The sequence below is a fragment of the Balearica regulorum genome, chromosome 5 (assembly GCF_011004875.1).
Source record: "Balearica regulorum gibbericeps isolate bBalReg1 chromosome 5, bBalReg1.pri, whole genome shotgun sequence".
Taxonomy (NCBI): domain Eukaryota; kingdom Metazoa; phylum Chordata; class Aves; order Gruiformes; family Gruidae; genus Balearica; species Balearica regulorum.
Genome location: NC_046188.1, coordinates 65,325,198 through 65,348,715, shown reverse-complemented (window position 1 = coordinate 65,348,715; position 23,518 = coordinate 65,325,198). Strand labels below are relative to the sequence as shown.

At 38.7% G+C, this 23,518-nt stretch overlaps 1 protein-coding gene across 1 annotated transcript in view; it reads left to right on the top strand.

Moving 5' to 3' along the window:
• Window positions 1-434: 434 nt before the first annotated feature.
• LOC104633488 (leucine zipper protein 2) overlaps window positions 435-23,518 on the top strand; it is a 204,193-nt gene continuing 181,109 nt past the window's right edge. The window contains exon 1 of the mRNA XM_075755336.1: window positions 435-1,348. Within this exon, the coding sequence (XP_075611451.1) occupies window positions 1,287-1,348 (62 nt within the window). The 5' untranslated portion in view covers window positions 435-1,286. The remainder of the gene's footprint in view (window positions 1,349-23,518) is intronic.

The following is a 23,518-nucleotide window of genomic DNA, read 5'->3' as shown; positions in this document are numbered from 1 at the left end:
TAAACAATAATTTAATGTATTATTGCTATTTGTATGCCATGTTGAATGCCTTATTAAGGGTCAATACTAATTTCAAAAAGGCTTCCATTCATTTCAAACAGTGAATTTCTATTTGTGTTGATGGGATCCAAGATTACTCTTCGATAAACAGTTGACTGCAGTGACACGCATAGTTTAAACTATGGAAAGTTTTATTTTATGCTTGTGATGTATCACGTAGTTTCTGGATGTTTTCATATGACCGGGGAAGCACATAGCTGACCTAAAACTTCTTGTAATGATCACACTTCATTCACTTGTAGACAGGTTTGGGGTTTTTGTATTGCATAGAAAGATGATTCTTGTTTAAATGTTATACTGTCATATGATTTGCTATCGGATGAACTTCGCTTGTGTCAAGGTAGGGAAGGAAACACTTAGATACTTAAAACATCTTTATTTAAATCAAGATTAAGATCAGGTGAAATACAAGCATGGAGAGCAGGAAAAACAGTCTTAATGGCTCTGTAGCTCTTAACCAGTTGTTTCAGGTGACGAAGGGCTTTTAGAGACGACATGGGTGTTTCAAAATACCATTTTTGGAAGCTATTTCTGCTCTTACCTTGAACTTGGTGCGGTACCGGGTTGAAGGAATACCTGATTGAAGTAGTAACTTGTGATTCTTGCTCTGTAGAACTGACACCTTTCCGGAGGTAGTGGCAGGCTGCCCTCTAACTTGACACCTGCTGGAAACAATTCCTGCATCCTCTGTGTCCTCTCTCCTGTCTAGATTCACTTCAAATCAAGGCTCTAATTACAAAATATGGGCGGTGTTTTTCTTATAGTTTTCTCTTTTTTTTTGTTCTTTTTGTTTCCAGGAAGAATTTTTCAGCTATGTTCCCCCGTAACCTTAGAGCGAAGTGCCAGGCACCGAGTGCTCATCCCTCCGCGGCCGCCACTTCTGCGGCGAGTACCACCAGCACATCCTTCAGGAAGCGGCTGGAGCCGGCGGCCGGAGGGCTCGCAGGCGGCCGGAGGGCTCGCAGGCGGGCCGGGCTCTGGGCTGGCAGCGGTGGCGGCAGCTCGCCGTGCCTCGTGACATCACTCCCGGAGCTCACATCCCACTCCGAGCTCCCTTCCTTACTCCGTCTGTCTGCTCTGGCGGAGCTAGGACCCTCCCGCGGCAGGGCGGGCAGCTCTCCGGGCAAGGCGAGGCTCAGGAGCTGCTGGAGGAGAAGACGGAGAGAGGGGGAAAGAGTCCGTGCGAAGAGGGTAGAGAGGAACGGAACAAAAAGAGGAGCTCCAGCATGAAATTCATCTCTGCTTATTACTTGCTGCCTCTTTTTCCTGCACTAGTCTTCAGCACTAGGTGAGTACCGAGAGCTATTTTGCTTCGAGTTCTGTTTTGGTGGCTGTTTGCTCTTTTAGATTCAGTGCTCTCGAGAGAAATAATACAGATTTCAGCTTTTACTGAAGCAGTAAGTTTAGAGCAGATATTTTCTCTGATTCTTACCTCTCCCTTCCGATCCTCTGGAAGATACTGAGTATTGCCTTGGTCTTTCCAGGCTTTTTTAAATGATGTTAAAGCTCCTCCTGTATAAGTTGATCCACAGCTCCTGTGATGTAGCAAGACAGTAACAAATATCAGCTTTATATATACAGCAGTAATAGCAGATAGACTCTCCTTCATTGGAAATGAGGAAGCCAAACAGCTGAAACTGAGAACGTGCTAACGTTTTCCCTTCTAGAGTGCCAAAAATAAACATTTGAACAATGTCATCTCAGTTTAGGTTTCTCTATCTGAATGTAGACCTATGGCTTACCTTTTTTTTTTTTTTTTTTTACCATGAAATGCAGGTGAGATGTTGCAGTGTGATCTCAATGCCAGGAAACGTGTTAAAAAGTTGCTGCAATCTAGAAACATTCCTTTCTGTGCCAGTATAATAAATCACTGAGGAAAATATGAACAAAAGCTATTGCAGCTTAAAAATAAAACCTGTTCCGACCATGCAGTGTTCTGATAAGATAATGTGTGCTGCTCAGTTGTTCAGAGATAGTATATTCTCTATGCTGTAGACAGAACATGTTCAGCACAGCAAAGATAAAGCTGAGACACTCTATCCCGTTGTCTTGATGTGCACAGATGGAAAGTTAATGCTGGGTACAGAGCAGATCTGTTATAATGATGCTGCTCTCAGTTCACACTTCTTAACTTGCAGTTCCTTATCAGAAAATCAAGCCCAAATTCTGACTGATATTTCTCTGCTGTGTTGGAAATTTATACGGTACTTATTACTAAGTCCGTAAAGCATGTCATCAGAGGATATAATGCATGTACGTTGATCATGGAAATGTGTCTTTTCCCTTATGCTTGATCTCTTCCTGTAAAATCAGCATTGAAGCAGCTTTTTGCAGAAGTACTGCCTGTTTTAAGCCTTACTTGTTCAGTGAGACCTAAAAAAAAAAAAGTGTGTGCCTGCTAAGTACTTGATCAGGAACAGCAGGAGCACATCTTTGTATATACTCAAACACAGGCAAATGATAACTGTGAAAATCTCTGATTGGGAAAAGGCCTGAATGCAGGGAGAAATCAGGAATATCAAAATGCTTCAGTTATTCAGTTACTTCAGTCCTTTGGAGGAGGCTGTTACTGGCGAGGGAAGGGTACTTTTTTTTTGGTAACGCTTCTCATTTAGGGACTCTACAGTGCTAGTCCATACGAACCACTCCGATGCTTTTTGAAATATAAAACTTGGCAGAAAATTGAAATATATTGTGATTCAATAATTATCCCTTCTGAATTAATGAGTGATCAAAGGAAATATTCACTAGCAGTCAAATGTGAAAGTGCTTGTCAATTCAGATTAATAGTTTTACACTCGCTTGAGAGTGATACGTTCTTGGCTAAATTATGCCAGACTTAAAAAGAGGAGGAAGCACCAAGCCAGCTTTTGCAGATACAGGTTTGTATCTTGGATGAGTTTGTGCAGATTAAGCTGTAGTGAAGAGAAATGTGCAAAACTATTCTAAATTTTTGTATTTTATTGCTTTTATGAAGCGTCTTACAAACTACTTGAACTTTCAGAGAACTAAACTTGGACAAGTTATCTAGCTAGTGTAAAGCCATAAAAGTAGGTGCCTCATCTTCTGGAGAAAATACTACCTGTATGAAAAATGTACTATAGCTCATTCTTGATAACTGTAAAAAAAAAAAAAAAAAAAAAAAAAAAATTAAAGTCCCTCCCACCTTTCAAAAAATAATTGGACAGAATGTGAAGAAGTTGAAGCTGGCATGTGAATACTAATTATGAACAGTATGCCTCTGAGGAGTGGATATACTTTCATGAGAGGATAATTTTGTAGTGCATGATGATTTATGTAACTGAGGAATGAAAGTGATCAATGTGAGAGTAATTCCAGTGAAATTCCACCCAAGTACAGTATATATTGCAAAGTAAATTCTGCCTTTGATACCAGACTGGTCACCCTGTTAAAAAGGAGGCTGAAGCTCTGCTGTGGAATTGGAGAATGATAAAAGTCCTGGACGACTCTGTTCAGCGACTGCTTTCAGTCACTTGATTTTTAACTGGCTGTGTAGAACAGAAAGTAATTTTTCAACAGCACATGATGGAAGTGTAAAAAAATGATACAGTGCTATCAATATGCCATCTACTGGAAAGAGATTATGCTTTAATCTCCTTCAGCAGAAGGCATTTCTGTCTGTGGCAGTTAGTATTTCTTGTAAACGTATGGTTAATTCATTGGTTGGACCCAAACAGAGAAGGCTTGCAGGACTAGTTGTGTTTGCAAAAAGCAGGGTCTAATTTCCTGCTGTGTGAAATTGCTTAGCTAAGGCAAAGCATCAGCCATGCAGGGCAGAACATTTTCCATCATGAGGATTTATTTTTTTAGAAGTTTGTACAAAAGCACAATACCTCCATTTCATACACCGGTGCTGAAATCAGTGAGCACTGTACTTGCTGCAGCGGTGGACAGATGCTGCTTCTCATTCCTTGTCATGTGGTGATGCCATCTTCTTTGCATCGTGTCATGGTGACAGTTTTGGAAGACCTCAGCATATCTCGAAGCCTAATTGTAAACAAATATGAATTGAGGAGTTCAACTATGTTAACACAGCATATTGAGTTTTTTGTATTTTATAATATTTTTAAAAAGAGGAAAATAGATAGCTATCACTTTTAAGATTGCATTAATAACTAACTTTTGATTTTCAGAACTGTATGCAACTAACTTCTCAGCATACTCTAAAACCATATGCATGAACCAAATGCCTGTCAAATTACAGAAATGTTCATGTTTTTGAAATGAATGATCTTTTCTGTATTACCTAAACTGAGATTTGGTGCGGCTTTGAGACACGATAATTGCTCCTAATCATATTTTCAGTTGGTTGTAGTGCCGAAGAGGTAACCAGATTGAGGTATATTTGCCTGTCCAGTTACCTACGTATGTTGTAATGGAATAAGTGAAAAATACTACTCTAAAATCAGTCTCATAAAAAGTTTAGGGGAACGGATTTTTGGCAGGGAATTTAACTTGGTAAAACTATTCTGAAGTTCGTGTTTTCCTGTCCACTTTTTATATTTCCTTGGACTACTTGGTTTGGCAGATCTAATGAGATGATCATGCATCTGTTACTTTTTCATCCTTTCTGAAGAGATCTTCAGAAATGAGTCCCACTGTACCGAGTGCTCAGTGAGTGCACGTAGTGTATAATAGGCTCAGGGTCTGATTCTGCAGCTGCCTGGGTGCTTTTATGACCCCAGACACCTAAATGATCTGACTGGAAAACTATTTGTAGAAGGGGAATGCTTGCATGAAGTCAGTCATTGGCATCAGTAACTAAGATCTTCAATCCAGATTACCTTGTCTAATGCCACTTGCTGGCTTTTAGCTAAAAGGAGGGTTTTCAGAATTGTACTTCAGTGTTACTATGGAACAGCTGGATACTTTATTCTCTGCTCACTGACAAATTTTTTTTTTGGTCCAAATGACAAAAATTTGACTCCTTAGAAAAAGCTTGATGTGAAACAAAGATTTACTTTTTTTTTCCTATGATAGTGAATGCCTTTTGTGCACACATGAAATACAACGAAGATGCAAGACATGGAATAACTTGATTGAAGTAGAATACTTCATAGCTGAGACCAGGGCCATAAACCCAACAAGATACACTTTAATAACAACAATAATATTACTGCTATAGCAACTCATTAAACGGATGTACAAACAACAGGGTTGTAAAGGCAGAGTTTATATTATTTTAATGATGGAGAAACGGCTGGTGGTTGATTTTCCTAAAAGTGCAGTTCACTGGCAATCTTATGATGTTACAAAGCAATCTGTAAATCATTGGCTTCACAAGAATGCCACCTCTGTGTTGTATAGCAGAATAAAAATGGTGTGCTCATTTCCGGTAGGTGGATGTTGCCTAACGAAGGTATGGGTTTTGATCTGGTGTATGTCTGTTGTTGGAAGTGATAGAAATAAATAGAAATAAATTCATTTACCTTATTAAACATGAGAGCCTGGCTTAAGTGCTTGCTATTTCCCTGGACGTATTTTCAAGGTTGACTATTTTCTTTACATTTGTTGGGTTTGGTAATGATTTTTTTAAGGAATAAGAAAATACTAATATCTTTCCCTGCTCTGATAAAGATTTGTGAAGGGGACTCTTGTCTGAGACGTGAGGAAAGACAAAGGGAGAAAGTCTTTGATGCTATTGTACTGGGGTGAGGAGAATGTTGAACATCCTTGTTTCTAGTTCTTAAGCTCTTTCTCAACATAGAAACACTGTTTGGGCTATAATCAGATGTTGAAAGTAACTGTTTTTCACTTAGACATGTGGAAGTAGAGGGAACCCTGGTCCTTTGTAGATTTTGAGGTGGAAGAACAAGGCTCTTTGTGTGCTTATACCCTCTGCGGTGGCCACAGACACGCCAGCGGGTAGCTGATAGTGCTTCCCGCTTTTGAGCTCTCAGGCTGAGGTCCAGCAGTGTCTGTCCTTTTCCCCATGATTGAAGGTGAACTCTGCAGAGTGTTAGTAAATGACTTCTTTAGCGGAAAAGATGATGCATTTTTGCTGCAGGTTTGGCGGATAACGGAGGCTGTCTTAATATTGTGCTTTCTGAATTCTTCCAGAAATGCAGGGGCATTAACTCTATCATTTGTCTCCTGTTTAGAATTCCTTTCACACTTACTTTTGCTGTCTGGGTTTTCTGGGCCGTGAAAGCTTTCTGATTTCTATCAATGTGGATGATGATGCATGTTTGGTTAATGGCTTGTAAGGACTTATGTCTGAGGTACAGAAGTGGCATTTAGCATATGGCTTGTGACCTTACTATACCTGAAGAAGCATGCGCTTTGTTGCGGACTATGTTTAAACATAATGAGACAAATTTACCAGTGGCACAGCTCCATTATTTCAAGGAAAGTATTTAGCTTGATGGCTTTATTTTGATGACTTATAAGCAAGTGCCTAATACAGCAAACTAGACGTTACTTGAGGAAACAAACCACTTCCTTCTTCTGGGAAAAAAAGTTTTGAGCTCCAGTGATATATTTAAAAAAAACAACCAACCAACCAAATGTAAAAAAACAAAAAAAAACCCCAAAGAAACCAACAACCACCATTCCCACAAACAAACAAAAACCCTCAAAAACCAAACCAACCAACAACACAAACCCAAAAAGCCAGATGTGTGGACAGAAGGAACTGCTACTTCTCCCCCCTGCCCGAAGCCCATGGCCTCAGCGGTGCAGATGCCGGACTACGAAACCGGCAATGGCAAAACGCAACACCCTTTTCTTGGCACGAGTGCGGTCGCCAACTGTACTGCCTTAGTGTGCGCGGCCACGTCGAATCTGCAGGCTGTGGTATAGTGCAGAGATATTTCAGGGTAGTTTTTAAACAAGGTAAATCATAAAATCGTTTTGGTTGGGAAAGACTTCTAAGATCATCGAGTCCAATCATTAACCTAACACTGCCAAGTCCACCACTAAACCACATCCCTCAGCACCACATCTACGCATCTTTTAAATACCTCCAGGGATGGTGACTCAACCGCTTCCCTGGGCGTCCTGTTCCAGCACTTAGTAATCCTTTTGGTGAAGAAGTATTTCCTAATATCCAATCTAAACCTCTCCTGGCGCAACTTGAGGCAGTGTCCTCTTGTCCTATCGCTTCTTGCCTGGGAAAAGAGACCAAGCTCCACCTGGCTACAGCCTCCTGTCAGGTAGTTGTAGACAGCGATGAGGTCTCCCCTCAGCCTCCTTTTTTTCCAGGCTAAACAGAGTGTCCTCAGCCACTCCTCATCAGACTCGTGCTCTGGACTCTCTAGACGTAGCGGTAGGGTACCTCTATCTTGTGTAGAAAAGTAAACAAGAACCTGCTGTAGGTGGATGACTTTGGCATTAGAATGAGCTTGATTAAAGCTAATTTGGGAATTCCTGGACTTTAACCACACTGTATGTGTATGTAAGAATATGTGTGTGTATGTATGAGTATTTTCTTAATGCTCTCCTTATGTAATATACTTGCTTCTCCATGTTTGCAGCCCTTCTACAGTAAAGCAATCACACATTTTTTTTCTATCTATCTATTATTTCCACTGGGAGGGAAGAGTGGGATGAGAATTTGGGAGGGGTGGTCAAAATTTTTAAATTTTGTGGGATTTTCTGCTGTTATGATATGGCTAACTTTTGGTTAAGAATGGTGCCCTTGGAAGTAGTATGCTTGCGATGTTATTTTATTATCTGGGCTAAAACATTTAAAAGTGCTCCACAAAATTAAGCTTAGCAACATAAATTAGAAATGCAGAAAGTTCTCAGTTTCACCAGAAATACTAAAACTAGATTCTTTTATGATGGTTTTTCAGTTATGTTTTTGACTTCCGGAATCTATAAGGAAGAAGGAAAAAAAAAAAGGAGGGGAAGAAAGGATACTGCTAAAAACTTTTGTAACCTTCAGGAAAGACTGATTTTTAGATTTGATCTAATCTAAAATATTCTTGAAGGTCCATATGATCTCAGGTAAATCTTAAGGATCTCTAGAATTCAGTCTTAATGTAATAGAACAGTTGGAATTGTGTTACACTATGTATAATGCATTTCTGCCCAGGAGACTTGCTGTGGAGCTACTTTTGACATTTTAATGTATTTTTTGTGTTTAGAGAAATTACAATGCTGCCACATTCCTGTTTCTTTCTCATTTATTAATTTATAGCTAGGGTAGAATATAAGGATATCTTAACCTAAACTTGTAATCCCTCTTTCTGTGAGATTGTGGGTTCGACATTATTTTCTATATTTAACGAAACCTTTTCACGTGATAGTAATCCTTATGATGTACCACTCTGCAGACAAATAAATCTCATTTATGCCACTTGTCAAAAAACAGTGTTGCTTCTCATTGTCTAGTTTTGCACAGTGGGGGTGCCAGCTGTCTTGTAAGGGTCAGATCTGTAAATATTTTCTGTAGGGAAGACAAGTAATACATTTGTCAGAATAAAGATATTTCATACCATCCTTCAATCTTAATATTGTGCAAAAGTTTAAGATGTGTGGTGTTATATTTGCTATTTCAAACACATCTGAGTGGCAAGTACCTTCTAGAAATACTGAAGAATAAATATGACATTGCACCAAATAGCAGGTTTTGTGTGCTACTGTAGATTTTTCTCCCTTTCCTTCTTGTGCTATTACTTAGTCATCTTAGCCCTTACCCCATATCACTCCTGTGTTTATTAATCTTCACTTTTACTGAGTATTATCTTAGCAATACTTTTTGTAGTGTTCCCTCTGAAATCTCTGCTGTATTTGTTGAAACAAACAATACTTCAGTGAGTCACGAGAGAAATCAATGGGTAAGGCTCTTAGAAGCTGAAGAAATAGGTGTGTATGGTATTTCTCAATATCTTACTCATTGATATTGATTGATAGCCTCTCTGGGAAGAAGTAGAGAAATGTCAAAAATTCTTGTGTGTTTTGTCTCCGCATGCTATCTTAAGAAGATAAGGCTAGTGTGTTGCCAGTTGATGTATTTTACCCAAATTGTTAATTTTTCCAGCTATTTACATCTTCTTATTGTCATTTATGAATGCTTGTATTTTGGTCACAATTTGTTGTGGGAAATACAGATTTGCTCCTCGTTTGCTGAGTAGGAAAGTCGAAGCTGGATAAAAAAACGGATTTACCTGCCATCGGACAAATTGCAGCATTTAAAACTGAGCACATATTTGCTGAATCCTATCTAATTGCAGAACTAACACCTTGCCCTTTTAGTTGGAGATGGAGCTGTAGCAGAACATCCCTCTACCTTAACCGCATGAACTTTTTCCAGGCCGCCACACTTTTACCAAACAATATGTTATCACTGGCTTTGCTACTATCTTTTCACCTAGAGAGCGTCAAAACACCTTCTATGAAAGGCCAGGCAAACAGGGGTTTATGATGGGATATGGTCTCTGTTGTTTCCCTATAATATAACCCGTTAATTTCAGTATTTATTTTCAGTAGCTGTTATGGGTCTTTGTAAAACTTGGTTTGGTAGTGGGAGGGGAGGAAGACAAATTTACCTAGTGCTGTAAGTAGTAAACAAAATGTGGTTGTTTACTAGTGTCATGTAGCTGTTGGATTCTCAGTACTTGACACTGCTTTTCAGGTGTCTGTGGTTTTTGTTGACGTGAATGATTACAGGAATAGGAGCTGTGACTTTGTACCTCAGAATTGCTTGGCAAACCAGGGGGACCTAGAGTGACAATAACCCTAGTAATACACTTTATCTATCTGATGTATGCTATCCTCATCGTGTCTGAATGATTTTGCAGTCGTGTTTGTTTCAGACTAGCCTGTGGAAGCAAACAAGGGGAAAAAAAGAAGTGAGATTCTACTGAAATGTGGAAAAGAAAAAAAAATGTGCAGAAAAATTGAACTGACAAGACTGAAAAGCAGCCGTGTTCTGGGTGGCATTAGATTGTCTGTTGAGGAAGTTTCTTCCTCCTGATGCAGCGTAATGAAATGTGTGCTCAATGTACAAAGAGAGAATGTCTCTCTTGAAAATGGAGAAATAAGATCAATTTTAGTACTGCTTTGCTTATAGCGTTTTTTTGTAGAGAAATATTTTTCAGGATGGGGTGAAGCTCAGCCAGGGTGCAGATCTAACAAGTGTGTTTAGTAAGTAGCTGAACCTTTGAGCTGCTTTGCTGAAACCGATCAGTTGATGATTAATTCTTATTTTCTGTGCTGAAATATGCAATATAGCCATTGTATTCTTAGTACTTATTAGTGACTGGCAGAGTCCATCAGTCTCCCTGCAGATCTACCCTTCTATTCTACAGAGAGTACAGAAGCTCCGGGCATGCGCTCCTCTGAAAATAGGCACTGTAGCTTTTTTGTTGGTTTTGTTTTGTTTTCTTCTTCCTTCCATGAAGGGAGCCAAAGTTTGCCAAGGGACCAGACATTTTAGAAAGGCTTAATACCTATAATCTGCAGTGGATTTTCTTTAAGTGAGCCGAATGAGTCTAATCTGATGCCTTTTGAATTTCAAAAGGGGACAGCATGTTGGCTGCACTAACCTTGTGAAAATCTGAACATAAGCCAGAGCTATATGCTTTGAAAATTAGACTGTTGTTTAGCTGCTGATGTGTACGGGGGATACCAAATAGTCGTGATTGTTAGCAATCCATCGTGACCTCTTTTAGAAAGTCTAGCCTTGGAGCTTTCTTTATTTCACTCCCAGTTGAGGAATTAAGGTTATTTGGCTTAATGCAAATGGTAAGGCTTGGGAAATGAATCTGTAACCATGGTGCCTAGATGACAATGGGGTGAGCGGGGGGTGTGTGTGTCAGAAACCACGGTGGCATTTCTGCCTTCCCTTCAGTTTCCTTCATTAAACATCTCTAACTTAGCAATCAGTGCAGCCTGTGCTATTTAATTTGGTGAAAAATCACTCAGATACTGCTTTCTGCAAAATCTCTGCATTCATACATGAATGATGTATGAAAAAAAACCCCACTCCTCAAGTGCACAGATAGTGAATAGGGACTTCTCTGCAGTTGCTTTTTTATTTACTTGTAAAACAACTATCTGCTGTTCAGTATACACAGATGTGTGCTGTATTTGGCTCGGGAAAGCTTATGAAAGCAGGCATTTAATTTAATGTTTTTTCTTTAACTCATACCTCTCTCTTTGTCCCTGTTTCAAATACCCTAGTTCCTTCCCTAATTTCTACTCAGCTGGAGCTCTTTTGGCTCAAGGGAAGATTGTTATCTGTTCCTGGAAACAGAAAGAATTAAATTGCTGTAAAAACTAAATAATAAAATTTGTTTTAAAGAAATACTAATCATTTCTTCAAATGGACTCAGAAAAACTTGCATTTCTATCTGTTTTAAAATGATAGCATGTGGTATTGCCTGTTTCATACGTACCTAACTGACAAAATTTAAATAGCTTCTGAAATGGCTAGGAAGAAATACAGGACATCCATACTGGAACTAAGTGTTTAAGGAATATATGTTCCCTTTGTATGAGATGAATCCCCCATCACTGGCTTGTGCAATGTAATCTTGAAAGGCTTAACCCGCTTCCGTCAAATAGGTGATGTACAGAAGTTGGTACTGCAATCAGAGTTAAATATTATAGCTTTCACTCTACCATAGGGACATGTTTCTTTACTGCTTAAGTTTGATGTTTATATCACATATTAAAATTGTACTTTCATGGATAATGGAAAACCTTTCCCAATAACATTCAGTAATTACAGGAACATGAGGTTTTTGTCGCACGGGATTAAACCTGTAGAACAACATGTGGTTGACAGGAGTGGTTGCTATCAGAGGAAGGTGAAAAAACCTTGGAAGCAGTATGGAGTAATTTCATCTGCCTTAAATCTTTCCATGTTCTAGGGAAGGAAATGGTCCTTAAGTCAGCTTGAGCCATTCCTGTAGAAGAATATTTAGACAGGCAACAGAATCTTTGTTCTTGTGAATATTTGCAAGGACCGATCTGGAGAAATAAGTAGATGTGTTTTCAGCAATTCAGTTGGTGACTAAGCTGGAAACAAACATACATGTCCAAGCAATCCTCCCGACCTCCTGATTTGCAGGGAAAATGTTGGGAAGTTACACTATACAAAGTCAGAAGTGAGAAATCACTGTAGGCATTCTGTGACCTAATAGAATGAAATAAGATATAAAAGGGAGGGGTGGGGGGTGTGATGGGAAAAACGGGCTAATGTTGATATCTGTTAGGAGGGAGATAAAAAGAGGACATTAAGTAGTGAATGAATAATTTGGAGTATTGATACTATTCTGGAGATACTCTATTTACTTGTATCTTACCAGAGGCTAGCTGCATCCAGGTGTTACTCTTTTGATACAAAGATAAAAAAAAAAAAAAGCTATTTACAGTGCGAGAAAGCATTGGAGGAAGGAGAGTTGTTCTGCTTTGCTTGTTACTGCTCATGACTTGGAAATTATGTTATTGGTGTAGGTTTCATTCTTTAAAATAAAAGCTTAAAAAGATGATTTAAAAATCTGTCTCCTAATAAGCAAAGTAGTAAAAAACCTAGCACTTTCACCTCAATTCTAGGGCAATAGAGCAGACTCCTCTTGTGCTACAGACACGTATGCTCCATATACTTTAAACCTCATAAATGATGTACACCTAATGTTAACTTAAGGGTAAATCTTTCAGTGTTTACAGATAACACTGTTTTATAGAGAGTGTGTGTATGTGGAAATCTCCTTAGTGCTCATTATTTACCACACACTAATGAGGATGGAGAGAATTCTTACCTGTTTCTTGTTAATTTAATGAAAAAGAATGGCAGTGGGAAAGTCTTCTCATCTAGAATAGATGCCAAAACATCATTGTGGATACTGATAAAAAGAAACTAAAGATTGCAAAATTGTATCCAATTCCATTAGTGTATTTTTTGAATGTAAAAAGATACCTTTTGCTCAAGGGAAAATACACAAATATGTGTAGTGTGTGTGCCTCTCTGTAAAGGATTTCTAGTTGTAGACACATAATGAAGTATGAAAAATTGATTTTTTGGCTATCTTTTCTCAGTGGCTTGAATAGATATATATGCTTGTGCTTGTATAGAATGAAATGCTTCAGAACAGCCGAATCTTTTTTTTTTAACAGCTAAGGCATCAAATTTGGATGCACCTTTTGCAGGAAAAAAAAATAATCAAATTATTTCTACAGATAACATTGGGCTTTAATTTCTTTATATCTTGCCACTTGCTTCAAATGCAGGAAATGATCCTGGAGACAAGCATCGTTTCTGGCAAACACGTTAATCTGGAATTATTCTGTTAACTTCCACTTTTGCAGTCTTTCAGTTGGACAGTCTTGCACGTCAGTGTGAAAAAGAGAAAAACTTTCTGTAGTTCCCTGTATTTCAACAGACTCTTATATTTATTCTGGTAATGCCGTTATGACATGGGTCTCACACTACTGGAAAAGTAACTTCAGAAATGGCCATTGTGTTAAGTGCTTGCTCAGCAGTCTGCTGTCTCGGTGGGTTTTTCCTAGCTAGGCTGGGCTATCAGCGCAGTCTCCTGTTGCAGCAGCATCTGACCCATCCTGAGGGTTGTTCCAAACAACTCCCTTGGGGTGTGTGAAACAGTGGGTGCTGTTGCATATACTCTTTTCTCGACTAGCTCTGAAGCTTTCACAAAGTTTGCATGCCAGGTACCCCTCCAAATCTACTTTAGAGAAAGATCTGAGTCTTTTCAGGCCTCAAATCCTTTTATGAACTGGCAGCATTTCACATAACCTCTAAATCCATGCAAAAAATGTTAGTTGTGCTTTTGAAAATGACTAGGCTTGTAAAATTGGATTTCAAGCATCGTTGGACCAATAGATGGGATGAGCAGAATCTTGCATCTGCTTTTGAGTAAAAATAAAAAGACATAAACTGAGGCAAAAGATAAAAAGAAAAAATGCTTACGCTACTTGGGGTAGTTGGACTTCAAAGCATCTCTATTACCTGTGATAATGAAAGAAAATGTCAGGCTTCATTCATACCATTCTTACATACAGAGATGACAAGGCATTCAAAAAGTGATCTGTGATTGCAGATATGGAACTACATTGCCATGTTATTTATGGTATTATGGAAAAAGATTTATTAATAAAATTTAGGCAATCTATTCTCCTTTGGACAGATGTTAGTTGTTATAGACTGGTAGGTTTGCATTTAATCAATATGCATTACCTTACTTATTTACCATCTTGAGTGCTGCTGCTCTTACTGTACTGTAATCATACTATAATTATAGAAATAGTAGAAATAGTGACCTCCTATGATTAATATGTTTGTATTTATGCTGGTTTACAATGACTGAGGATTTAACACTGTCTTTGAATGGATGTTGTAATGATTGTTTTCTCCTTCCAGTACTTAAGCCTCTTGACCCCGTTATACTTTCTTCAAAGGAGGAAAGTAGAGGAAGCGTTCTGTCAACGATTTGGATACATACCTACAGAAACAGATGGGATTAGAAGATGCTGATTTATAAAATTCTATCAAACAATACTAGTACGAACTTCTGCAAGACAGGTGACTGGAGCCAAGATCAGTGTTCATTCTTTTACCACGATTACTTTGCCATGCAACATCATTTTCAATTAAGGTAATTTGGAATTGATGAAGTAGTCTGTGTTAGGTTTCCAAATTTTTATTTGTGTGGAGGGAGAAAGGTGGGAAGATTTCTTTTTCTATTTGCTTTCCTTGATTCTCTTCCTCCAAAAGCCTGTATGGGAATTAGGATGTAAAACCTAAGTGGAAAAATGGATGAAATCTTGCTTTTGTAAAAAGCAGCTGTGGGTGGTTTTGGACATGCTTAGGCTCACTACTGCTTCATTTGATGTGGGTTTTCAGCTTGGCACTAGTTCAAGGATCCTTCTTAATATGCTCATGTAAATACCTGTTCCTTAAAATACTCAGAAGATCCAGATTTCCGTTACACCTTCATTTGGAGTATTGGAAAAAACTCAAATACTACAAAAACAAATGAATTGGTGGTTTTGGTACATTTCTGGATAATCTAAACTGAAATTCTCCCTGGTTAAACCTGTATAATGAATGTCTGTTGCTACAACTTAGGATATGTTTAAGGAGTGGAGGTTGGTATTGGAGGTTCAGTTGTCTTCCTGATGTTGAAACAGGAATAATAGAAGAGAATAACTTTCAGTAATATATGAAAGCATATGTATGTATCTTTATACTGAACATCAAGATTAATCTTTAAAAAACAAACCAAACCCCCAAATAAAACCAAAAACCCCCAACAACTCACAAACCCTTTAAAAATGAAGTGATTACTTAAATGCATATGGCAGTGTTAGAAATGTGTTGTGCCTGACCCTTAATCTTTGTTTGCTTAACAATTGCTTAGACATTTTAAAACTTCAGGCCGTGTTCACAGCTATAGACCTCTTCCCATGTGACTATGGGATACTTCAATGAAATCGATTTCAGAGTAAATAAACTTACAGCCTTAAGTGAATCCATTTATAGACTCTCACACCGCACCAGTCCTTTGCCCACTTCTGGTTTGAATTACTATTTTTGTGATACTGAGTAAAGGACTTCCTTTTATATACAGAAACCATTTTTGGCAGCTAAAGTGCCTGTATTATAGTGTATGTGACACCAAGTTTGATATCTGGTTTCAAAATATTAGTGGAATAAACAATATAGAACTTTGTTACACGAAATAGCAACAGATTTATAAGTGCATCTTACCAATGAGGGAGGACCATGGGCTAAGATCTCTTAGCTTTAATTAAAAACAAACAAACAAATCCTTACTGTTTTGCGGTCTCTATAGGTCAAGGTCATGGAAGTTTGTGTTGTTCAGCAGACATGTAGCCCTGGGAATATTGACTGGTGAGGCAGGATTCTACGGGAGTAAAACTTGTAACAGACCGTAGCTTTAAATCAATTATTTGATCACCTTCAGTAATTACTAGCAAAAACACCCATTTGACACCTTTGGGGTCATTGTGCCATTCACCGTGTTCACTGAATCACCATGACTCTTAGAATAATATAAAGTTTCCAGTGGGATCCTCCTAGCATGTACGGAAAGAGAATAAGAAATTGGCACTCAGCTTAGCAAAGACCGAACCAAGAGAACACTCAATTTTTGGATGGAGAAATCTTCTCTTATAGATGAGATAGTTACAGATTATTTTTCAATTTGGCCTTTGATATTTAACTCTAAGTTTTCTAAAATAGAAATCTAACTGGGTTAAGGCTTCTTGTGCGAAAGATGGTTGGCTTTTTCATTCTTCTTGTTTACAATTATCCCCCAACAGAAGAATATAAGCATCAGGTTTTACTTAAATTTACTTCATGATTTAGATCCTTGAAATACTGACATACAGTGAATCCTAGTTTTTATTTCTTTCTCTAAAGCCTTTTTTTGCTAATGCGCACCTGATTTACTACTCACTTTAAAGTCTATGGAACCGCAGTAAATGCGGAATGCATAATATACAGATTTGTTTCCTTATTTGTTCAAGTTTCTTGTTTTACAGCCTGCTAGCTATTTACTTTGCCATTCTTGGTCTAGGATCTGTTCTGGGACAATGAGGAGACAAGGCAGACTCTTGATATAGGTCAGAGTGACTATCACTTGTGTTATAGGAGTAATCTTTCAGGGTTTGCCCACTCCACTTTGACTTTTGACATGCCTGGGATCCTGAAGGATACTGTTCTTCAGCAGTTTTATAACTTTCTATTTGAATATGGGAATTAACTGTGTGTTCTCAGTGTCCTAACTTTATGGCATCCTGCTGCCAAACACACGAGGGTGCTCGGGTATACTAAGCTATCTGACTTGACTTCCTTTTATCTTGCTCTGAGAGCCATCTCATTCTGTGAAATAAAAGGCATTCTGCTTTCAAGTCTGTGGTGTTTCTTTTTATTTTCTGATTGATATTTATGACTATCTGAAATTATTGCCCTTAATAGGTATTGAATGGGTATTATAGTAGTTGTGATGTGTCCCAGATACATCTTTAACAACTCTAGTTTGTTTGTCACTTGAGTATTTTAAGCCTTTGATGCTTTAAAAGTTGTTTTCCCTTTGTTTTTTTTAACATTTTCTACTGGGAATTGTTCATGGGGTATTGTTAGTCCTCTGTGAGCAGTGAAAACAATGACTGAGAGAATGTTCCAGCACTCATCAAATTAGTACCGATCAACTTAATGTGCCTTCTAATGTGCAAAAGTGAAGAATACAGGCATGGCATAGGCTGTACTTGAATTTATCTTGGAATTTAATAGGCAACTCAAAAGAAAAAAGTGTGTATCTGTAAGAAATCGGACATTGCACATCAACAGGAAGAGCTGTACATCATAGCTGAAGGATGGCTCTGTTGAAAACAGAATCTGGATATTCTAATGTTTAAATTGTGGCTGGATCTGCGCCACTCAGAAAAGAAGAAAATGCTACTCCTCGTTTAAGAGCCAGTATCTGAGGTCAGTGACTACTCTGCAATGTAAGAATCACTGTAGTCCCTTTCAATGTATAAGAAAGAAACACAGTACTGTGTTTCAGAGTGGAACTGGCTCAGATCATCAGCTGGCATCTGCAACTTTATTCCAGCTACGGATCTGGCCACTAACCAAATGGACACATCTTTTAATTGTGAGCATTGTATCTTTGCCAGTTCAATTAGCACTTTCAATGTTTTTGATCCAAATTGGTATTTAAGGCTTGATTCTTAGGCTGAGCTGTGTAAGAACAGCCAGTGTTTAACGTCAAATATGAAAAATAATAATGTTGGATGACCTCTTGTTTCCAAAACTAAACTGGCCCCTTTGATATAACTGCAGCATGCAAAACAGAGCTCCCTCCAGACTCCTCGTGCAGGAATATGTTCTAGCCTAGTGCGGAGTTTTCCACCCTTCCAGACTGTATTCATTTTGTTTGATACTGATCAGTCTAGTGCCTACCTGCCTTGTTTCTTACTCACCTGCACAGCTACTTCCAAAAAGGTCTATATTTCTTCTGTAGCAGGCAGAAGACATGGAGAGATGGAGAAGGGAAAATCGGGTGTTTATATGGGATATAATGATATCTAATACATCTCTTTCTAGTCACTCACTATCTTCCACTAATAGAGAAAATTTGTTCTAGGAGTAGGCTGTTAGTTTAAATAAACTGTAGTTTATTTACTAACAATCTACTTTGGTGGGTGATGCTTTTTTGCCTTTTTCTGCTTAAGTATTTGCAAAATATGGCAACATGATTAGGCTGTCAGTATTATTCCCTGATGTTAAATCAGTGGTGAAGATGGTGGAAGAGACCTAGGAGCAAGTATTTCTCCTGACAACTTTCAGGTGATTTGTGGCAGAAATCCATTTCAGTTTATCCCAGCAAATGGTATGAAGCCTCTGAACTAGAGTAATTTACTTAATCGTCGTCTTTTGCTGTTGCTGGTTTCAATATATTGAGCACTAAAGTATATTCTTTATTGTTTTCTGAACCTACTCTACGTGTTGTATAGAATGCTTAAGGTTTGCTAGTAATGAAGCAGTGACTAAACAAGCAGGGCTGGAGGGGTCTTCATAGTGTGAAGCTATAAGCGAGGCTGTTTTACCGCATACTGTTTTGCACCCATACTCTGGTGACCACTAAGATCTCTCTTAGATTTATAGCTTTTAGGCTTCCTGTCTTTTTTCCTTTGTGTTCACTTAGTTCCTGCTTAAAGGAGCTACTAGTGTTTCATTCTTTTTGAGTAAATTGTTGTTGTGGTTTAGCCCCAGCCAGTAACTAAGTACCATGGGGCTGCTTGCTCACTCCTTGCCCCCCTCACCCCCTTCTCCAGTAGGATGGGGAGGAGAATCAGAAGAAAAAGCTAAAACTTGTGGGTTGGGATAAGAGCAGTTTAACAGGACAGCAAAGGGAGAGGGAAATAACATCAGTACTTAGAATATACAAAGCGGATGATACACACTGTCATTAGCTGACCCCTGGATCCTATGCCCAGCCCCTCCCCAAGCAGTGATCCCTCCTCCCTGGCCAGCCCCCTGCACCACCCCCCCCCCCCCCCCCCCCCCCCCAAATATACTGAGCATGACATCATATGGTATCAAATATCCCTTTAGCTAGTTGGAGTCAGCTGTCCTGGCTGTGTCCCCTCCCAGCTTTTTGTGAACATTAACTCTGTCCCAGCTGAAAACTAGGACAATTACGCATGCTTAAGTTTATAGGTATTGTTATCAGTTGGCTTGTGCCATCTCTTTCTTTTTCTTTTTTTTTTTATTGGTAATGTTATGATTCCTGTGTTAGTTTTTAGTCTGATGTAATTGTCACTATGCCTGCCCTTTGAGCATCAGGAAAGAGAGCATACTCTTCTAACAGAAAACATTGTTTTGTGTTGCCATGTGAAAATAACAAGTCTCAGATTTCCTCTACCAGTGTTGCAGTGCATACAGATATGTTGGGTATAGTGGCATGTAGATCTAAGATGCAGCGCTTGAGGGAAAATATAAAGTAGGATGGAGGTAGCTGAGATACAGTAAAAATGTTACAGTACTGCACTACCACCTCTGTGCTACCTTGCAGTCCTTGCCCCAGCTCCATTCTATATCACTCAGGTTCATTGTACATGCCTTTACCTTCAAACCTGGCTTTGGCTGGGAGGAAAGCTTTTTTTTAATGGCTTTTTGTGTGTGTGTGTGCCCGTCTCCCCCTGCCTCCCCCAGGTAGCAGATGGTATTCTACGCTTCAAGTGTACTTTCAACTTGGAAATGTATGGGACAGAACTGTGTCATTAAATTATGTTACATTCAGGGAACAGAGTTGAAAATATTTCTGGCTTAGCTTTCATTGTAGGATGAAAGGAATAGGGATAGAAAATCAGTTCAGCTTCAGGAAAGAGGAGGAGAGATGGCAGGTAATGGAGTGAGAAAGAGAAATAAATAGACTTTCAATCTCAGTCTATGAGTGCTATGATACTTAGTGATGTCATTATGTATTAAATACTAACGTCAGGGAAGATTCGCATGATTTCACTAGATGACTAACATACGTTGGACACACTGCAGTAAGAGAGAAACAAATGTTTCTTTCTCTGAAGGCAAGACTATAACTTTGGATTTTAATTCTGGCATGAGCCGAAGCATGAATTGTTGAAGAACTTGGTAAATGAAGCACAACTGAAACAATGGGGATGCAAAGGAATGTGTCCTCTTTGTTGCTCTCCTATGGCTTAAGCTTGACGGTTTATGCAGCTCTGAAGAGAAGCAGCATGTCTAGGACCTCTGCATTTGGAGATTCTCACGGTGGCTGTGAAAGACCTGCTCAGATACTGCCTAGAGAAGGAAGTGGTGCTGAAAATGTGACTTGTAGAAATACAACTGTCTTCATTCAGTGAAATAATTTCCAAAATGTAACAGGGACAAATTGTGGTAGCACTTCTGGAGGAACTGCTAAGTGGTGAATGATAAAGAAGAACTTTGCTTGACAGAAAAATAGACAGCTGGAAACAAGTGACTTTGTAAAAGACTGAGTTATAGTATTGGAGTTTCCTTTGAGACTGACCTTAACATTTATAGAAAGAGTTGTAGAAATAAGATAGAGGAAGAATTGAAACATGAAGCTATAGAATCGTTTAGGTTGGAAAAGACCCTTAAGGTCATCACGTCCAACAATGAACCTAGCACTGCCACGTCTACCACTAAGCTATGTCCCTAAGCGCCACATCTACGCATCTTTAAAATATCTCCAGGGATGGTGACTGAACCACCTCCCTGTGCAGACTGTTCCAGTGCTTGATAACCGTTCGTTTGGTGTAGAAATTTTTTGTAATATCCAATCTAAACCTCCCCTGGTGCAACTTGAGGCCATTTCCTCTTGCCATATCACTTGTTACTTGGGAGAAGAGACTGACACCCACCTTGCTACCTGTGCACGCATTTCTCTAATTCAAATAGTGAAGGAATATAAATCCCTTGAGTCTTCCAGTAAAATGACAGAAGAGCCACTTTACTGCTTGTACCTTACCTTACTAGTGTTCAAACATTAGGTCAGAAATTTACTTGTCTTAGCTATAGAGCATTGTCTGGATGAATTTCAACCCAGGATCAGAGTAATGCAAATAGGACTCATCTAAGGGAACTGGATCTTGTACCTATACATTTGTTTTGCTGTGCTCCAGCTTGTCAGATGGTCTGAAGTTTGTCTGTCTGCACTAGAATAGCTGTTATCCTTATGACATTTAATGTCCTTCTGCTATTTTTCCCTCAAAAAAGAACTTATGGAAAGAGGATGAGAGAGAAAGATTTTTGGATGAGCAGAATGTGCGATGGAAATGGACTCTACAAAAAAAAAATGCTTAAAGGGACATGCTGATGAAAAAGAATCCTTGTTTTCTTGGATTATTCCACTGGCCTGAGGAAATGACCTTTCTAAATGTTTTCAGTAACTGCTCAGATTATTCTGTCCGCATTTTCATTAAAGCTGTGCTTTGAAGGATAATGAGCAAGGCTTGTAGAGAGCAAAGCATCAAAAGTTATGCTATTTAGAAGCAGAAAAAAAAGACAATTACACCCTTGTCTTTTGAGAGAAAAACATTAGGGAGATATGATCTGCAGAAATTAACTGAGGACCAGAAAGATGCTGTATTTTAAATGGACTGTGAATCAAACCTACACAAAATACCATTTTGGGGTGGTTGTTACTCCGTGACGCTTTCAACAGTTGGCAGTACTGTCCAAATAATGCCTGCCTGGGTGAAATTGGGAGAAGTGATTTGCTTTGTCAAAGGCGGTCAGTGTGTATTTGCCTGCCTGTTGCTTTTCTCAGCATTATGCTAAAGTCAAAACCCTTTCCAACTGTACTGGAGTCACTCCCCCTTGCCCCTCAAAAATCCAACTCCATCAGAATCCTATGGTGACAAAATGGTAAAAAAGCTATTATGCTTCAATGACTTTGTCATGAAAGCCTGTGCTATAACTGAAGGACATAGTTCTACCATGGATGCAGCCTTTTTTAGAAAGTCTTTGCACCAGTTGAATCAGCATTTTTTTTTTTTGAGAGTCTTGTAGGGGAAATGGTGTGGCTGTAATGGTGCCTTTCAGGTACTGATGTGTCTTTGTAGGACACGCTGAATATATTGAAAGCTGGAGCGGGCCTGTTTACAAGGACATATAGTGATAAGATGAGGGGTAATGGCTTTAAACTGAAGGAGGCTAGACTTAGGTTAGATATTAGGAAGAAATTCTTCACTGTGAGAGTGGTGAGGCTGGTTGCTCGGAGAAGCTGTGGGTGCCCCATCCCTGTAAGTGTTCAAGGCCAGGTTGGACGGGTCACTTTGGTGTCCCTGTCTATGTCAGGGAGGTTGGAACTAGATGGTCTTTAACGTCCTTTCCAACCCAAACTATTCTGATTTCCGTGAAAACCTGTTTCTCCATCTTTATAATGCCTTAACTATGCTCAACTGAAGTTATAGAATCATCTAGTTCCAACCCCGAAATAATGGAAAGTGTTGCTGTTGACACTGATGGAAGTACAATCGGTTACCAGATGCTTAAGAGCTTTCCTGTTGAAGGCCTGAGCATGTTGAAGTTAATACTTGTATCATATAAAGTAAAAAAATTGCAGACTCTATTGGTTGCAGACCAGTTTCTTTTCAAAGTTTTAAATACTAGACAGTTAAAACTTATTCTAGGAGGGAGAAGTCTTACTATTACTATTTTAGAAATTTTAACAGTATTAGCAATCTTTTGTTTTGCAAGTATAGAATGTAGTATGACTATAGTCATTAGCTATTCCTTAAAAGCAGCATTCCTCAAGGACTGTTTCCTTTGAGTTACAACAGAGAATCATAGGAGAGAACTGAAATATGTCTTAAGTTGTCCTTGTTCTTCCTGAAGAACGTTAGTAGACTTTAAATTGAAGGTATGTGGATCTTTCTGAAATACACTCCTTACCTCATCTTTGTCTCTTTATGTCACTTTAAATATACACAAGATAGTGTAGGACTTGAAGCTTTGGATCATAATTTATGTTGCAGGGTTATGATGTTTAACTCTGAGTAACCAGAGGGTTTTTTAAAATGAAAAAACAATGGCTGGCTTTTCCAAATTTTGATAATCTGATTCTACTGTGTAGGTGACAATGCGAGAGCAGCTAATTTACATTTCAAAATAAAAAGCTTTTTTCCTTCAGCCCTAAGGGGTTTTGGTTTTTTTTTTTTTTCTCTAGAGGTATTTCTTTTTAGAGATTCAATAGGAAGTTGAGGCATGAAGACATACAGAGATTTGCAGCCTGGTGGAAAAAAATGACACCTCTTCTTCTAATCAATCACAGATGTTTTGATTGTTCACTTGTTCGTTCCTGCAGATGAATGAAAAGGTAAATATTTCTTACAGAGGAAGTAATTTTGCATCATTTAACATGCGATGACATCGTGTAAGTTTTCTGTACCTCATCACTTGGAATTTAGAGACTTTTTAAATTTAGCATTTCCTTTTTAGGACAAAAAA